This window comes from Galeopterus variegatus, unplaced genomic scaffold (genome assembly GCF_000696425.1).
Source record: "Galeopterus variegatus unplaced genomic scaffold, G_variegatus-3.0.2 Scaffold4175, whole genome shotgun sequence".
Lineage (NCBI taxonomy): Eukaryota > Metazoa > Chordata > Mammalia > Dermoptera > Cynocephalidae > Galeopterus > Galeopterus variegatus.
Window position 1 is genome coordinate 15,480 of NW_007730286.1, and position 18,678 is coordinate 34,157.

An 18,678-nucleotide genomic window follows, 5' to 3' on the forward strand; every position below is an offset into this window, starting at 1 on the left:
CCCCCCCGGTTTTTTTTTTGTGTGTATGTGGGTGAATTAATTTGTTTATTTTATTTTTTTTATTTTTTAGCTCCCACCAATGAGTGATATAACAACTATACCTTTTTGAAGTTGTTACAACAAGCAAACGGAAAGGACATTCTTGGGGGGGAGGGGATAGAGGGAGGAGGGAGGGAGGTGTCGGTGATGGGCCATAATAATCATATACATTGTATATTGACAAAATAAAAATTTAATGAAAAATAAATAAATAAAATAAAATAAAATAGTGATCTAGTATATTTCTTTTGAACCAGTAACATACCTAATCAATCTTTGAGTAAAATAAAAATCAAGTGCCTTCATTATATTATGGCAGATCTCTATGATAAATTGGTATACCTAGGCATCTCAGCAAGATGAATTAGAAGCTGAATCACCTGGACACTTGTCATACAACCAAGCCAGCCAAGCTTTTACCTGACACTACATGGATGAGATTGAACACAGCAGCCAGGGGTTCGGTCCACTCCTCCACAAAGCTGAAGAAGAGTCGATCAATGTGGAATGGAGTCCAGCAGACAGCAAACACTAAGACCAAAACAACTGGAAGAGGATGATAAATGAAAGTGCATATGGCAGTTTAAGAAAGGATAGGTAGGGCCGGCCCAGTGGCGCACTGGATAGTGCGCCGCTTGGGAAGCGCGGCAGCGCTCCCGCCCGAGGGTTCGGATCCCACATACAGACCGGCTCCCGCTCACGGGCTGAGCGAGGAGCGGGAGCAACACCGAGGTTTGCAATCCCGTCGCCGGTCCCTGGTCCCGTACGGGGGCAACACTGAGGGATGCGATCAGTTGCCGGACACGGAAAAAAAAAAAAAAAGAAAGGATAGGTAGGGCCGGCCCAGTGGCGCACTGGATAGTGCGCCGCTTGGGAAGCGCGGCAGCGCTCCCGCCCGAGGGTTCGGATCCCACATACAGACCGGCTCCCGCTCACGGGCTGAGCGAGGAGCGGGAGCAACACCGAGGTTTGCAATCCCGTCGCCGGTCCCTGGTCCCGTACGGGGGCAACACTGAGGGTTGCGATCCGTTGCCGGACACGGAAAAAAAGACAAAAAAAAAAAAAAAAAAGAAAGGATAGGTATACAATGCTCACTCTGAGTCATCCATTCCTTCTGTCAGTTTTTCCTTCCACTATTGTTAAGCTATAATTGCTCCAAGCAAACTAGATCCCAAAGAGCTTCAATATAGAATGTTTAAACTTAAGAATGAATTGTATAGGATCTAGAATTCATATAATATACAAGATGGCTTGTATAATGTAAGTTTCCTGTAGAACATCTAGAATAGTATTGCATTTATTTCAAATTTCTGAACACATTTTTTTTGTTGTTGTGTGTGTAAATTAAAGTATTTTGTTGAAGCCACATACACTGGTTATATAAATAAAATGGTTAGGTTCAAGAAGTTGATGTTTTTAAAGTCACAGATTAATAACAAACTTTTAAATGTATGTATGCATTCATCTTGTTACTCTAGAAATAATTAGAACTTTCTCTGAATTCAATTATTTAAAATTTTGTAATGGGTGGAGGAGGAGAGAGAGGAAGATCGAACAACCACAAGTATAATACTGCTTTACAAGTATCTTTTGATTAAGAGGGGATGTGTCTATTAAATTATAAATTGCTAGAGCACAGAATTCCTTCCAATTTCTTATTTTTAGCACTGTAGTTTCTCTGGAGCATTTAAGTTCCACAAATATAAATATGAATTTTGTTCTCTTCTGAAGTTGTGGAATACTTTCCTTTGCTATGACACAATGCTTGGGATTTGCCTCAAAATAATCTTGTAGGAGCTAGGACAAAGATAAGGTTATAAGAAACAAAATTAGCTATGAACTGAAAATTCTTAGAGCTGGGTGATGGGTATAAGAGCATTTACTTTACGGTTCTCTGCTCTTGTGTGCACATTTAAGGTTTTCATAGTAAGTAGTACATATATTTTCTATTGCCATTAGACCCATTCAGAGTAACTTGTCTGCCTGTATGGTGTGGCTTCAGAGATATCTGGAAGCTTCTTATGAGCTTACCCCCAAGAAAATTCTAATCTGCTCACTACTGCCTACAATTCTTTTTACTTAAAATTTTAATTCCTGTTAAAATTGAACTCCCTCCCAAGGCAAATAGTTTATAGTATATTTTGTTATTGTGACTTCAGTGTGAGTGAGCTTCAAGTGTTTTTGTAAGAGTAGATTATAATCAAGGAGAAAAAGGGAGAGAAAATGAAGACACTTGGCTTCTTAATAGAGAAAGTCAGGTGTCTACCAGGGCTAAAAAATTTCTAAGAAGATGACTATTAGAGTCAAAAAAACCAACTTCAGTGACTTCACAGATTTTTTGTTCACAAACGCCACATAGTTAAAGCGAATGTTTCATATATAGATTAGCTTTGGGGATTCTTTTCTTCCAAATCTTAGGTTTTGATTTATAAGGTATATTATACCTCCCCTCATCAGTAACTCTCATAGATTAGCATTGGATCATATATTTTTATAAGATTCTTTCAGGAGAGTGTGGATCAGCACCTCCATATATTTTTTTAACATCTTATTGATACAAAAGTATACTGTTAGATACAAAGATATACAGTGTCATAGGTGCATTGACTACTTAGAGGTACTCTTTGCTAGATGTTATTAACCTAGAACTAAAAGATCCCATGGAGTCCATGCAGGCAGTTCATGATCCCCTGAAATGGACTGTAAAACTTTTTGCATATGTGAGTTTATACATTTTCTGGGTGGAGAGTCCACAGCATTTATCATATATATGTATTATTTAAAACTCATAACACAAATAGGTTAAAAATCACCTGCTCATTTTACAGGCAGTTCATGATCCCCTGAAATGGACTGTAAAACTTTTTGCATATGTGCGTTTATACATTTTCTGGGTGGAGAGTCCACAGCATTTATCATATATATGTATTATTTAAAACTCATAACACAAATAGGTTAAAAATCACCTGCTCATTTTACAGAAGGGAAAGCGATGCTCAAAGGCTCAGAGAGAGGATATGATTTACCAGTCACACAGAGTATACTGCAATGGATTTACATGTTGTTTCGAGGGTGCAAAACCAAAAATGAAACAAAACAGGTCCTAGAAGCTTGAGTAAGCCAAGGAAGACAGACCATCTAGCATCTGTCTAGACCATCACCTGGTGTCTTCATTATCTCTCCCCTTTGCTCCTTGATCATAATCTACTCTCATAAATATTATGTTTGTGTTTGTGATATGTTGTTTGAGACATTATGTTTCAGAATAATGTTGAACCTGACCCCAGCAGCACTTTGTCTGTACCAAATATAACTCTTTTGCACTTACAAATAAAACAAAACAAAACAAAACAAAAGAGGACTTACACAGCATCTTGGTGACTGATTTTCTAGAGGGCCTTTGAACATTTGCAGTCACTTCATCTGTCTCAAGGGATTCGTCTTTCTTCAGCTGAAAGGGAGGTAGAGATGGTAAGAAAGGAAAGCATTTTTCCTCCCATTAAGATCTAAGAAGTGTAAGTCTAACACTCATTCTGAAGACAAAGAACTGGGACTTAGAGAATTATAAGAATATGTCAATATTTAACAGTAAGTTGAAGGTGAAACTGGATCCAGGTCACCTAACCAACTAGAGAGATGATTGTGGCCAAGTTATAGTGCAGTAATTTTTTATATGCAATTCTGTAGAACCCTAATTATGTAGCATTTTAATAGGTGTTCCATAAAAAAAGAAAAAAAAAAGTGAAATTCTGAAGTTAAAAAAAAGTTCATAGAAGGCTTTTCAATTTATTCATTTATTTAATAATTATTAGACATCTATTAAAGTGAAATTCCTCTGATATACTGTAGATAGATAGTAGAAAATGAAACCAGGCATTATTCCTGCCTCAGGAAGGTTACAGTCTTCATTGTGGGTCTTCTCAGAGCCTTTAATATGCTAATAGGCTCTATAAATCTTCAAGCAGGATAGCATGTCACCCTTCTCCCTATCTCCCCCTCACCTTCCACACCCACATCTCCCACCACTATCCCAGCCAAAGGAGGAATAATGTTTCTTTGACTAAATAATCTCCCCCAACCTTTTTCAGTGGATTACCTTGTACTATCTTGACAAGCACAATTTGGGAAATGCTGTTTTACTGATAAGAGTGCATGTATTTCTGAATTTGGATGTTAAAATATATTTATCCTAGTTGGAAGATATGGTGACCCTTGATGTAACATGTGAAAATTTCAAACATCTACACTACCCCCATATACTACCCTTCTTGCTCATTTCAAGTTACACCAATTCCTGGAAGACTTTGGTGGCCACTTTAGCCCTTGTCCTCTTGTTTCTCTGAACTCCCCTAGCACTGAAGATCTACATCATTCATCAAGTTGTGGAATTTTTTTTCTCTTTAATTTCTATGTTTTTTAGTTTATGGGCATGTCCAGCCAGATAAAGGAAGCTTTAAGGACTCATGATAAACTACCACTAAACATCTAGAGGTTGGTATAGTATATATTTGTCCATTGTTTCTTTAGCATTTATTCCCCTTTTCTCTTAATGACAATACCCTGATTTTCCCTGGAGAATCTACTCCTTTCCCACTTTTAGTCATTAACTTGGATATATTCTCCAGCTCCAGGTATAGTCCCTAAGTAACCTATCCAATCAGCTTGTCCTATCCTCCAGTCACAGTGATTGGATAATTGAGGCTAGTGAGATTTCAGACATTTGCTTGTACTGCTCGGAATGGAAGTTTCATTTCTTCTTTATTGGGACTGCCAGAGGGAGCTCTTCTCTGCATGTGATGTCTGGAATTACTACAGCTTTTTTTGTTGTTGCTGTTGTTCCCCACCATGAGGAAGGTAGTTGTAGCCACCAGTGGGCAGCTACATGGAGTTTGAGGTTGAAATCAACACCACGGAAAGAAGAACAAAAAAGCAGAAATAAAGCTAGGTCCGTGTAACACTGTGTGTGTTACTCTTCACTTCACCAGGGGCCTGCTCTACTTCTGGACTTTTCAGGTTTATGCTCCCCTTCATGTTTTGACAGATCGAGTTGTGATTCCCTCATTGGCAATGTAAAGAGTCCTGACGTGTAACACTGTGTGTGTTACTCTTCACTTCACCAGGGGCCTGCTCTACTTCTGGACTTTTCAGGTTTATGCTCCCCCTTCATGTTTTGACAGATCGAGTTGTGATTCCCTCATTGGCAATGTAAAGAGTCCTGACCGACTGATTTAGGACACCAGATGAAGTGAAAATTCACCTTATTCTATGTGTCAGGGATAGATTAAGATCAATCTATTGACTACGAAGGAGATAGATTCCAATTCAAGGTAAAGAAGAAGTTGGTGTGATTATGTTTGAGGTTGAAATCAACACCACGGAAAGAAGAACAAAAAAGCAGAAATAAAGCTAGGTCCGTGTAACACTGTGTGTGTTACTCTTCACTTCACCATGGGCCTGCTCTACTTCTGGACTTTTCAGGTTTATGCTCCCCCTTCATGTTTTGACAGATCGAGTTGTGATTCCCTCATTGGCAATGTAAAGAGTCCTGACCGACTGATTTAGGACACCAGATGAAGTGAAAATTCAACTTATTCTATGTGTCAGGGATAGATTAAGATCAATCTATTGACTAAGAAGGAGATAGATTCCAATTCAAGGTAAAGAAGAAGTTGGTGTGATTATGTACTATAATGGTACAAACTGCTGTAAGAAGCAGTGAAATTCCTGGGTGGGATGGCATTTTGAGGAATATTTTTTAGAGAAGGTATTTCAAACTAAATAAGACACGGGAGAGCAGTTTATTAAAATTGCCTCTTAAGTTCAATAAATACATATCCTATCTCCCTAACAAACATATAAGCTCCTTGAAGCCAGGTGGCTTTCAGGACCACAGAAGAGCTAAAGTATCCATTTGAATGATTAATAAACCTGGCCATCTGTCTCCTGAATATAGTGGTGCTCTCTATATAACCTATGTCTTCATAAAGTGAGGGATTAAATGTCCTGTGAGATTTGACCCTTTAGAGTCACCTAGAACTTGAAAAGAAATAGAATTATTGTGTGTAATTTAGGAATAGAGAGAAGATAGAAGGTGAGAAGATGTTATTCATATAATAATGAAACAAAGTAATGTGTATAGTGTGCTTACCTCCATGCCTGGTACATGATATTCAGCAAGTTATATGTTATTGCTGTTATTGTGATTCTGATTATTGTCCCAAGTCTGCTCAAAAGACATAACAAAACCTGAAATTTTTTGAAATAGAGTTATTTATTTATATCTGTGGGCCCACTCATGTGAATTACTGAGTTCCTTCTAGAAACTCTCTTTCTCATGGTACCACCCACCCAAAAGTAATGCCTGTGCTGATATGAAGAAGCAGCCAGATACACTAAGAAAAAGATGTTCAAGATTAGAGCAGTACATCAAACTACAAACTTTACTAACTCATCTTCAATGAAATCTATTAAAGGTTCCAATTATTTCCTGCCATTTAAAAAATGTAGTTATTACAAGATGCAGTTATTCTAGTATTTGATTTCAGCATTTAAGAACAGTGAAAGAATATAGAGATTTATCAGTCACTTCTTTGGTTGGGTTTAACAGTTCTCAATGGTAATTTCTCCACCCCAGGGAATAATTTCCTTAAAGCAAACATCAAGCAAATAATTCAGACATTTAAAAAAAATTTTTTTTATGAACAGGCTGCCTGTACAAGTATAGTTTGCACTGAAAAGAAAATCATGTGTCAATTAATTGTTGCTTACTTTGCAGCTTCCTTAGATTATAATGACACAACTAGCTACCTAGAGAAAGAGTAGAAAACTGAATATTTATGCATGATGTACATTGTTCCAACAGAATTTGAAGTGGTTGGCATAGTAGAATAGAATCAAAGCAACTTGTTTAGCCAATATTAAATGCTGCTTTACTAGTGAATAATTTTATTTCCCTTCAGATATTTAGCAAAATAGATATTCAACCATTAATTACTCCTACCAACCTCCAAACTTTTATTTTGAAATTCAAGTTACAAAAAGAGGAATGAAAGATTGTGGTCACTATATAGGAAGGTCAGAAGCCTTCCTACCCTACCCATTTAGCTATGTACGATTAAAGTAAAGGGGAGGTTAATAGGGTTGATTATCATTCAGGTTGACATATTATCCTGTTCAGTTGTTTATACTGATTAAAATCATTCCACCAGCTGTTCATTTATATGATTTTTGGAGACTCGCTTTCAGCATACCAAGATGTAATAGATTTTGTATAAATTTCTCTACATTCTTAACATAGTCTATTTACTTAAAAATAAACAGTGCAACCCTGTGTTTGGTATGATTAAGTTCTGCTGCAATTCATACATTCATCCTCATCAATTCAAGCATTAATGCCTCATACAGTAGATACAAGGACTAGCTCAGAGCTTTATCAGAACTTTCTCCCAGATGGGGAGGAACTTGCCCAGGGATTGTCTATTTTCCATGTCCAAAATGTTCAAACCCTGGAGAGCAGCTCAGTCCTGGAATGACAGAGCAGCACTGAATGTTTAGCTTTGAGCATACATATGGCTTCCCTCCTTCTTCCCTGGTCCTGTGATTTCATCACTCTTGGGTTTGCTGCCTTCTGAAGGTAGTGGGACCCAGAGTCAATCACACCTTTAGACTTTCCAAGATAGTCAATAACTTAATAATCATTAGGATTGTTTGTATCTCTTTAAATCTTATGTCAAAAAGGCACTTTGAGATAATGTTTCCAAGTCTTTTTTTTTAAAGGTAGAGAAGCTGAAGCCCAGCAACAAGAGAAGTAATTCAGCCTCATTAATACTCTGAGCTTACAGTATACCAGGGGAGAAAGACATTAATTAAGGAATCCACAAATACAGAATCATAAATTGTAATGAAAAAATCACTGGGTCCATGAGCACCTACAATAGGGACCAAGTACAGCTAGAGAATCCAGGAGAGCTTCCCGGAGGAAGTGTGATTGAAGTATGCCTTAAAAGATAGATGAGCATTAGAAAGGCAAAAGAGATTGTGTTAGTAGACTGTAGGAACATTTCAGGCAAAAGGTGCAGCATGTGCAAAGGCCCTGGGGTCAATGCCACAGAATAGGGCCTACTTCTCCTGACTTCCAGTCTAGAGACCTTTAAATTATTTTAGGAGTGACTTTCTAAGCATATAGTTCTTTTCCTTGTGTTCCTAGATACCCTGGGTAATACCTCATCCTTCCTGAGAACGAGATGTCATAAACTTCATTACACACACAAAGCAAACCAGCGTGGTTTCTAAGCTGTTATCTGAGCTGTCACTTAGCTCCTGGTAGAAGGTAGCTGTGGATCCATGCCAATATAACATAATAAAAGTGAAATAATGCATTGGGGGAGAGGATGTGTGTTTCCTACTCAAAATTTCCCCGAAATTTGACCTAAGATAAGTGATTATTAGGCATTGGATGAGGTAGTATTGCTAAGTTCTGCCTTAGGGATTTTTCATAGGACTTATGATATTTGAAATTGTGTGGAAGTCTTTTCCTTTCAGTGAGATGCACAGGGCATTCTAAAAACTTGGCTGTGAACCAGTCTTGGGTGACATATGTCTCTGGGAATATAGGGATCAGCCCTCCAGGAGGAAACTGGCACAGCTCTCTGCCTGATTAGATTTACTCCTGTGCCTAGACGTCTCTGATACTTTGAATTTGTTCTCTCTACTTAGACCTTGCCATTCACTTTAGGGATAGCAGCTATTCAAAAGAACCACCTTTAGGGCACTCATTTCTGACAACCACTTTCCTCAGAGATGGACTGAGATGGGAGTGTATTAGTTGTCCCTCAATATATGGTATCAGAGTGTCCACCATATATATGGTGTCTTGAAGCATATGGTGTGAGTGTGATGTCTGTTTTGATTTTTCTTCATTTATAAATCACATCTCCCCTAATCACAGGGTTTTTTAGTCTGTTTTTTGTTTGTTTGTTTGTTTGTTTTAAGGAATCACAGACTGTGAGAGTTAGAAGGAGCCTTAGATATGACCTGACATGACCCTTTTATTTTACAAGTGGGAAATCTTATTCTCGGGGTTATGTAGCTTGCCTATAGGCATATTACATGGCAACTGTGATTATGGGAGTCTTAAAGATCTCATAACTGTTTATTACACAAGCTACCTCTTTAAATGGGTGCAAAACTGTCACAGGCAAGACTTTTCTGTCTGTGAATTTGGGTGCAGAATATACCAGGAGAGGAATTATATAGACTCACTCCTGCTCTTAACAAAACATTTCTCTCAGCTAATTTAGACCCAGTGGGTGAAAAAAAAATCAGTTTACCACCACGAGTGCAGGAAAGGAATCTGTCATTATAAAATGTGCTGCAAAATAAGTGATAATTTTCTCATAATCCCAGATGTCTCTTATTTAGATTTTCTTTTACTCTGTCTCATGTCTCTCAATCTTCTCCTGCTCAAGAGGAGACCAAGTTGATCTCACTCAGGTTATTTATTTATTTATTTATTTATTTATTTATTTATTTATTTCATTTAACCTGATATTTCAACCAAAGGGTCAGAGCAAACTACAGGAAGGATCTGACTTTAAAACTGTATATCTGGTTTTTGGACTATAAAATAGGCAGGAATAGCTTGTGGTAGACCGAGTTGGTGCAGAGGAGAGTTTCAATGCAGGCAGTGGATGGGGGTAGGAAAGAGACAGCAGGGTGTGGAAGTCTCAGAGTGTGGCCACCTGACCCCAGATCACTTGATGTGCTTTTTAAAAAGAGGCTCCATCTCAGACGTACTGAATCAGATTTTCTGGGGGTGGGGCATACATATTGGTACCTATTGTAAGCTTTCTAGGGGATTCTTAGAAACGCAGATATGAGAACCATTAGTATGGAGAGGAGAATAGTGGATGCTATAAAAGAAACGGTATATAGTTGGGGTTGACATTTATCTCACGTAAGGCAAATCCTTGCCTTTTCAATTTCCCAACTGAGCTCATTCTAATTTTTTCTATGCTCCCTTCCAATTCTGAAATTTTCCAAATCTAAATTTTTCTCTGACCTTGGAGCCAGTGAAAAAGGAAGGGATGCTGCCCCAGGCCAGCCAGCTTGGATACTCACTCTGAGCGCCATGAGGTAGTAGAGGACGCTGATGAGGGTCATGGGGAGGATGTAGAAGAGAAAGGAGGTGACCTGGATGATGAAATTGTAGATCCACATGGGCTGGATGACCGTGCAGGTGGCAGAGCCGGGGACCAAGGACCCATTGGGGAAGTAGTGGAGCTTGATTCCGTGGGTGCTGGTGTTGGGCAGAGAGAAGAGGATGGAGAAAGCCCAGACAAGGCCGAGGATCCTGAGGGCCCGTGGCCGGGTGCTCTCCAGCTTGGCGCGGAACGGGTGGAGGATGGCCACGTAGCGCTCCACGCTGACCGTGGTGACGCTGAGGACCGAGGCGAAGCACACGGTCTCAAAGAGGGCCGTCTTGAAGTAGCAGCCCACCGGCCCCAGCAGGAAGGGATAATTGCGCCACATCTCATAGACTTCCAGGGGCATTCCGAGGAGCAAGACCAAGAGGTCAGAGACAGCCAAGCTGAAGAGGTAGTAGTTGGTGGGTGTCTTCATAGTCTGGTGGCGCAGAATGACCAGGCACACCAGGAGATTGCCCACGACCCCCACCACAAAAATCAGCGCATACACGAGAGACACGGGGAGGAAGAAGGGGCTGTGCCGAGGTCCGCAGAGGAAGGCCAGGTAGTCCTCGGTGCTGTTCAGGTATTTCTTGAATGGATCTTCCATTTCCTGCGGGTGGTTCCGGGAAGCATTCTCAAGTTTTTCCATTACTGATATTAACCTCCCCTCCTGGGAGGCTCTGTCCCAAGCTGAGCCAGAAAGGAAACAGAAAAGCAGTCAGGAAAGCACAAGCTCCGTGAAGAAGGCCGGGAGAGAATGAATGCTTCAGCCTAGGGGTTGGGCTGCTCAGATTGCTGATTCCTTTTGAAGAGCCCCCGAGACAGAAGCCCCTCCCCTTGACAGGCTGTGGACCAATGAGTGTGTGTCGGGCTGCACAGTAAAAGAGGACAGCTGGCCCGGTGTGCTGGCTTTGTGTGCAGGGAGCAGAAGAGGAGGGGGAAGCCCTTCTCTGAATTGGAAGGAGCTGTGAAAACAGAGCTGCCACCTATGGTGACACTCTGAAATAAGGTGTGGGCACTATGAGCAATGCATGTTGCAAAGTTGTGGGAATCTGGGTGGAAATGCAAAATAAATTTGCAGAATCATGGGCAGAAGAGTACAAATCTCCATTGATCTTTGTCACCTGTACAGTATGACGAAAATGGGAGATGAATACATTTCTCAAGTTATCTTGTTCCATTGGAAATTCAGAGCTCTCTGAAACTCAGGGCATGATCATTATGATTTTTTGGTTTTGATTGCATCAATAATGGAATCCAAAGCCTGAAAGGGCACTTGCACATCGTCTAGCCCTGCTAGCTATCTGACACTTCTCTTCTGGCAGTGCCTAGCTGTAGCAAAAAGCAAGTGGGGTTCAGAATCAGGCACACCCATAGAAATTTAGAAACATTTGGAAAGTTCCTTAAACTCTTGGTGCCTCATTTCCTTATCTGTATCATTAATTCTATCATGTTCAGCAAATACTTCTTGAGGGTTCACTATGTGCCAGGCAATGTTCTAGGCTTTGTGGAAACATCAGTGAAACAATTAAGGCAAGGTCTCCATTCTCATGGAACTTTTCTTAGAGTAGGGAACTCTGAAAATATACAAGCAAACTAATAAACTCATATGATTTCAGATAATAATTGATAAATATTTATTGAGGATAGTACAAGATTCATCTCAGGAGATGTCACTTGGGCCAAGGTTTGAATGATGAAAAGTCAGTCATAAAAGAGCTAAGGGAAGTGTATTGTCAACAAAAGTAATAGCAAGTGCAAAAGCCCTGAGGCAGAAACAAGCTTGATGTATTTCAAAAACATCAAAAGACCAATATAACTGGAACTTTAAGTGGTCAGGAGAGAAAATGACTAGGTTGAATTGGCTGGCAGGGACTGACTGGATCATGTAAACTTATAGGATATGATAAAGAGTTTGTATCTTATTAAAACTGTAGGAATTTTGGATCTGATTAAAACTGCAGAAAGAAATCTTTGGAGAGTTTTAGCTAGAGAATTAAGAAAGGCAAAGTTTTAACAAGAGGTAGGTTAGAGGCTAGTAAGAAACAGTAATGTCTTGGATTACTATGATAGCATTGGATTTAGGACTTTTTTGCAAGGGACAATATCCTATACGGTTGTTGGGATTACATATAATGAAATCTCTTATGCTTAAGAGATGCTCACTAAATGTTAATTCTTCTTTCCCTTTTACTTTTTAAATCAGATGATGAAATTAAAGACCAAAGAGGTAAAGGGACATGTCTAAGTATAATCTGTCAGTCAAGATGGATAGTTGATGCTGCTGTAACACATGGTTGCCATGTCTTGGTGGTTTAAAACAACAAAGATTTATTTTTCACACACACTACAAATTTATCATGCATCAGCTGTGTATTAGTCCATTTCTGTTGCTTATAACAAAATACATGGAACTGGGCATTTTATAAAGAAAACAAAGTTTACTGCTTATAGCTTCTGAGGCTGGGAAGTCCAAAGTCTAGGGAGCACATCTGGTGAGGGTCTTGGTGGTGACAATACTGCAGTGGTCTCACATGGCAGAAGATGGTGGAGCAGAGAGAGAGAGACTAACCTCTCATGTGCTCTTCTTTTAAAGCCCCCAGAACCACACCTCTGACCACCATTTTTTATCCGTTCACTATGGCATAGTCCTACAATCTAATCATCTCTTCAAGGCCCCACCTCTCAATTACCATAATAGGATTTCCCACCCTCAACAGTTGTAGTTGGGATTAAACCTCAATGATGTTGGGGGCTGGGTATCCAATCTATAGCATCTGTCCCTGACTGCCCAAACTCTTGTCCGTTTCACATACAAATACATTCATTTTGTCCCCACAGTCTTAACTTGTTTCAACTCGAGTCCAAAGTTCAAACTCCTATTTGTGAATTCAAAACAAGTTATCTACTTCCAAAATAAAATGGTGGGACTAACATAAGGTACATATTCCCAGGAGAAATAGGCAAAAAAGAAAGGTGTAATAGGTCACAAAAAAGTCCAAAACCCAGCAGGGCAGGCATTAAATCTCAAAGCTGGTGAATCACATACATTGACTCCATGTTCAATGTCCTCTGTACACTGGTATGGGAGTTGGGTTCCCAAATCCTCAGGCAGCTCTGCTTCTATGGCTTTCCTGGTCTCAGGTGATGCAAGCTGGAAGGATATGTCCCATGCTATACTCACTCATAGACCCAGGCTGATGGAGTGGTCACTATCTGGAACTTCACTGATCTTTGTGGTAGTGGGAAAGAGAGCTCTAAAAGGCCTCAAGGAGGTAATTATAGGTTCTAGCCCACAAGTAACTCATGCCACTTTTGCTCGAGTTTATTGACCAGGGCTGGTCATATGTAGCTACTCAGTCATAACCACGACAGAAAGTGTTATCCTACCATGTACACACAAGATGGAGAACTCAAAAAATTGATGTATAGCATTAATAATGACCACAGACATACAAAAATTCTTGCAGAGCCAGAATTGGAGCCCTCTCACTAATGATGAGCTTTGATGTTGAAATCACTATTAACAAACTTTAATATATATTTCTGATGAAATAGAAAAAAAAGCTTAAATATTAGGATGCAGTATCTCATTGGGATGTGGGGGTATTTAAAATTATAAGGGTGGGCAGTAGCAGATTGTAAACCTGGGACTGAGTAAGGTACTTGCTAATACATAGAGCAACAAATTAAAGATTCAAAGGCATCTCCACATTGAGACAGGGTAGGTCTAATCAAATAGAATGATGTCTAATACGAGATGCAATAACAGGCTCAATGCAGGTAGATGGTATAGGAATGATAAAGCATAGACTCTAGTGTAGGTTTGAGGTTCAAATTCTGGTTTTACCTCCTACTTACTGTGTAACCATAAGGAATGTATCTAATCTCTATAAATCTCCATTACCCCATCAGCAGAATGAGTAGAATAGCAGTATTGCACTATAGGATTGCTAGGAGGATTAAATAATTTCTGGTAAAATGTTCGATATAAATTATTTTCAATAATATAGTATTTTAAATAAGTATTAAATAATAAGATATATAATAGAATAATAATAATAATAATAATAATAAATATATAATTTAGTAATGAGAATGTCTTTTTTATTTAAAAACTGGATATGTGCTTGGAGCTATTCATGTGAAAAGTATTTCTCAGTTTATATATAATTTAATAATGAGAATGTCTTTGTTTTTTATTTAAAAACTGGATATGTGCTTGGAGCTATTCATGTGAAAAGTATTTCTCAGTTTTAATTAACAGTCAGTGCAGTGGAGCAAATCAGAGTAACTGCTAAGAAAGCACATGGACAACTATCCCCCAGATCACCTGTTTGGAGCTGCACTTTCTAGTTATGTGAAGATGGTGAGAAAGATGAGGGGCTCAATATCCTGCAGGCAATGTTTAATGCAAGTGGAGATGGTTTGCCTGAAAAAGATTAAGTGTATGAGGTTTACCTTCAAATATTTGGCAATATATTTGAATTTGACACCCAAGGACAGAGGGGAAACTAATGTGTAGAAAATCTCAGGGATCCACAATAGGGAGTCAATTTCACTGCGATTAACTGGTAATTGAACAGAGAACCTCTCAGAAGTGTACACCTGAAAGAAAAAAGACTGGACTATTTACCCACCATTTTCTGTCTCCTATTGTTTGAGGGTTGTTCCTCAGGCAATAATTCCTCTGTATCTCTGGACTGTTCTTCTTCATGGGTTGCACAGGCTTCCATGGTGTCAGAGAAGGTTATGCGATGAAAAATAGAAATGCAGCATAAACTTGTGGTGCAATCCTTTCAGCATAAAAAAGTCTGAGCTTGCACAAGGCTACCATTTGTAGCTGTTGAAATCAGGTGGGCCAAGGGGATGTGATGTGAAGGTACCAATAGCATCGAATAAAATTTATAAAATAAAAAATAACACAAATAACACTAGCTAACATCTATTGAGCACTTAGTCTTATCAAGCACTATTGTAAGCATCTTACATGTATTAGCACGTGTAAACTTTACGATAATATGTATGAAGTAGGTTCTCTGTTTATCCCTGCCTTTACAAGAGAATAAAATAAAGCACACAGATTTATGGGATTTGTTGAAACTAATATCACACATCATTGATTGGGGGTAGGTTATGATTCAGTAACAAAAATTCCCAGTTTTTAGTGGATTAAAATAAACAAAGGTTTATTCCTTGCTCATTCTACATGCCCAGCAAGGGTTGTCTGGTAGCGTCTGTTCTACATTATTCTCACATTGGAATGCAAGCTCCAGCTGCTGTTTTATCCCAAAGGAAGATTCTCAGAGGAAACCACGACTCTTAAGTTTTCTACCTGGAAATGACAGACATCGCTTCCATTCACATTTCATGGGCTAACTCAAGTTACATGTCCACTCCTACTCCCAAAGAAGATAAGAAGAATCATCTCACCAAGTGCCTAGGAGAACACCAGAAATATTTGGCAAACACAATTAATAACTACCCTTTCTGCTCCTGTGGGAACAAATATTTAGCTTATATTCTTTCTTGCAGGCAAAATACTCTTCTCCCTGTTCTATTGGAGATACCCCAACACTCCAATCAGTCTCAGCTTCAAGTTAAAAATCCAGGATCTCTGGGTGGTCCGTGGTATTCTCTTTAACAGAAAACAGAACTGTATTCTCTCCATCATATCCAAATGTGGCTCCTCTTATCCCAGAGACCTATAAACTAAAAGAAAAGGTCAATAGCTCCCCACATGATATTTCTACATTCTTTTTTTTATTTTACTTCTCAAAATATGTTGGAGTTGCTTTTCATGCCCCTTTACCTGTTCCTCTCCACCCCACCCCACCCCCATTGTATGTGTTCACTTGACTTAAATAGGAATTTAAGGAATTTTTATGGTTATTCTATCTTCTCTGCCCCCCTTATTTGTTTGTGTGTTTACTTATTTATTTATTTTAGCTCCCACAAATAAGTCAAAACATGTGGCATTTCTCTTTCTGTGCCTGATTTATTTCACTTAATTTAATTTTCTCTAACTCCATCCATGTTGTTGCAAATGGTAGTATTCCATTCTTTTTTATAGCAGTGTAGTATTCCATTGTGTAGATGTACCATGCTTTCCTTATCCATTCATCAGATGATGGACATTTGGGCTGGTTCCAGCTCTTGGCTATTGTAAATACAGCTGCAATAAACATTGGAGTAAAGGTATTCCTTTGGCATGATGGTTTCCATTCCTCTGGGCATATTCCCAGCAGTAGAATTGCTGGGTCATATGGTAGATCAATCTGTAATTGTTTAAGAAATCTCCATATCATTTTCCATAAAGTCTGCACCAATTTGCAGTCCCACCAACAGTGTAGGAAGGTTCCTTTTTCTCCACAACCTTTCCAGCACTTAGCATTCTCAGTCTTTTGGATATTAGCCATCCTAATTGGAGTAAGATGGTATCTCAAAGTGGTCTTGATTTGCACTTCCTGGATGCTGAGTGATGTAGAGCATTTTTTCATGTGTGAGTTGGCCGTTCATATATCTTCCTTTGAGAAATGTCTATTCAGCTCCTTTGCCCATTTTTTAATTGGGTTATTTGTTTTTTTGCTATAAAGTTCTTTGCATTAGTTGTATATTCTGGATATTAATCCTTTGTCAGATGTATATTTTGCAAATATTTTCTCCCACTCTGTTTGATTTTTTACTCTGTTGATTGTTTCTTTTGCTGTGCAGAAGATTTTTAGTTTGATATAATCCCATTTGTTTACTTTTCTTTAGTTGCCTGTGCTTTTGGGGTCCTATTCATGAATTCTGTACCTACTGCTACTTCCTGTAGTGTTTCCCCTATGTTTTCTTTAAGGAGTTTTATTGTTTCAGGATGTATATTTAATTCTTTAATCCATTTTGAGTTGATTTTGGTATATGGTGAAAGGTATGGGTCTAGCTTCATTCTTCTACATATGAGTATCCAGTTTTCCCAGCACCACTTGTTGAAAAAGCAGTCTCTTCCCCAATATGTAGATTTTCTGCCTTTGTCAAAGATAAGATGGCTGTAGGCAAATGTATTGATTTCTGTGTTCTCTATTCTATTCCATTGATCCGTGTGTCTATTTTTATGCCAGTACCATGCTGTTTTGGTTATTATAGCTTTGTAATATAGTTTCAAGTCAGGTAGTGTTATGCCTCCAGCTTTATTTTTTTTGCTCAGGATTGCTTTGGCTATGTGTGGTCTTGTATGTGTTGTTCCATACAAATGCCTGGATAGCTTTTTCCATCTCAGAGAAAAATGTAATTGGAATTTTGATGGGGATTGCATTGAATCTGTAGATCACTTTGGGCAATATGGACATTTTCACAATGTTAATTTTTCCAATCCAAGAACATGGGATATCTTTCCATCTTCTTGTGTCCTCTTCAATTTCTCTCAGCAGTGGTTTGTAATTCTCTTCATAGAGATTTTTCACATCCTTTGTCAGCTTTATTCCTAAGTATTTTATTTTTTTGGTGGCTATTGTAAATGGGCTAGCTTTCTTGATTTCTTTTTCTGCATGTTCACTGTTGGAGTATAGAAATGCTACTGATTTTTGTTTGTTGATTTTATATCCTGCAACTTTGCCAAAATCATTTATCAACTCTAGGAGTTTTTTTTGTAGAGGATTTAGGCTCTTCAAGATATAGGATCATATCATCCACAAAAAGGGACAACCTAACTTCATCCTTTATTTCCTTCTCTTCTCTGATTGCTCTGGCTAGTACTTCCAACACTATGTTGAATAGGAGTGGTAAGAGTGGGCATCCCTGTCTAGTTCCTGTTTTTAAGGGAAAAGCTTTCAGCTTTTCCTCATTCAGGATGATATTGGCAGTGGGCTTATCATATATGGCTTTAATTGTGTTGAGATACTTTCCATCTATGCCTAACTTGTAGAGAATCTGTATCATGAAAGGATGTTGAATTTTGTCAGATGCTCTTTCAGTGTGTGGTTTTTGTCTTTGCTTTTATTAACGTGGTGTATCACATTTATTGATTTGTGTATGTTGAACCAACCTTGCATCCCTGCAATGAATCCCACTTGATCATGGTGTATAATTTTCTGTATGTGTTGCTGTATTCTGTTAGCTAGTATTTTATTGAGGATTTTTGCATCTATATTCATCAAGGATATTGGCCTCTAGTTTTCTATTTTTGATGCATCTTTGCCTGGTTTTGGTATAAGGGCAATGTTTGCCTCATAGAATGAGTTTGGGAGAATGGCCTCTGTTTCAATCTTTTGGAACAGATTGTACAGAATTGGTATCACTTCCTCTTTGAAGGTTTGGTAGAACTCTGCAGTGAATCCATCTGGTCCTGAGCTTTTCTTTTTGGGAGCATCTGATAACAGCTTCAATCTCTTTTATTGTTATTTGTCTGTTCAGATATTCTATAACTTCTTGGCTTAGTTTTGGTAGTTTGTATGTATCCAGAAATTTATCC

General features: G+C 38.7%; 1 protein-coding gene across 1 annotated transcript in view; it reads right to left on the bottom strand.

Moving 5' to 3' along the window:
- The window catches only part of NMUR2 (neuromedin U receptor 2), a 13,428-nt gene extending 2,550 nt beyond the window's left edge, over window positions 1-10,878 (bottom strand). The window contains 3 exon segments of the mRNA XM_008586914.1: window positions 460-585; window positions 3,406-3,490; window positions 10,159-10,878. Coding sequence (XP_008585136.1) covers window positions 460-585; window positions 3,406-3,490; window positions 10,159-10,875 — 928 coding nt within the window. The 5' untranslated portion in view covers window positions 10,876-10,878.
- Window positions 10,879-18,678: the final 7,800 nt, after the last annotated feature.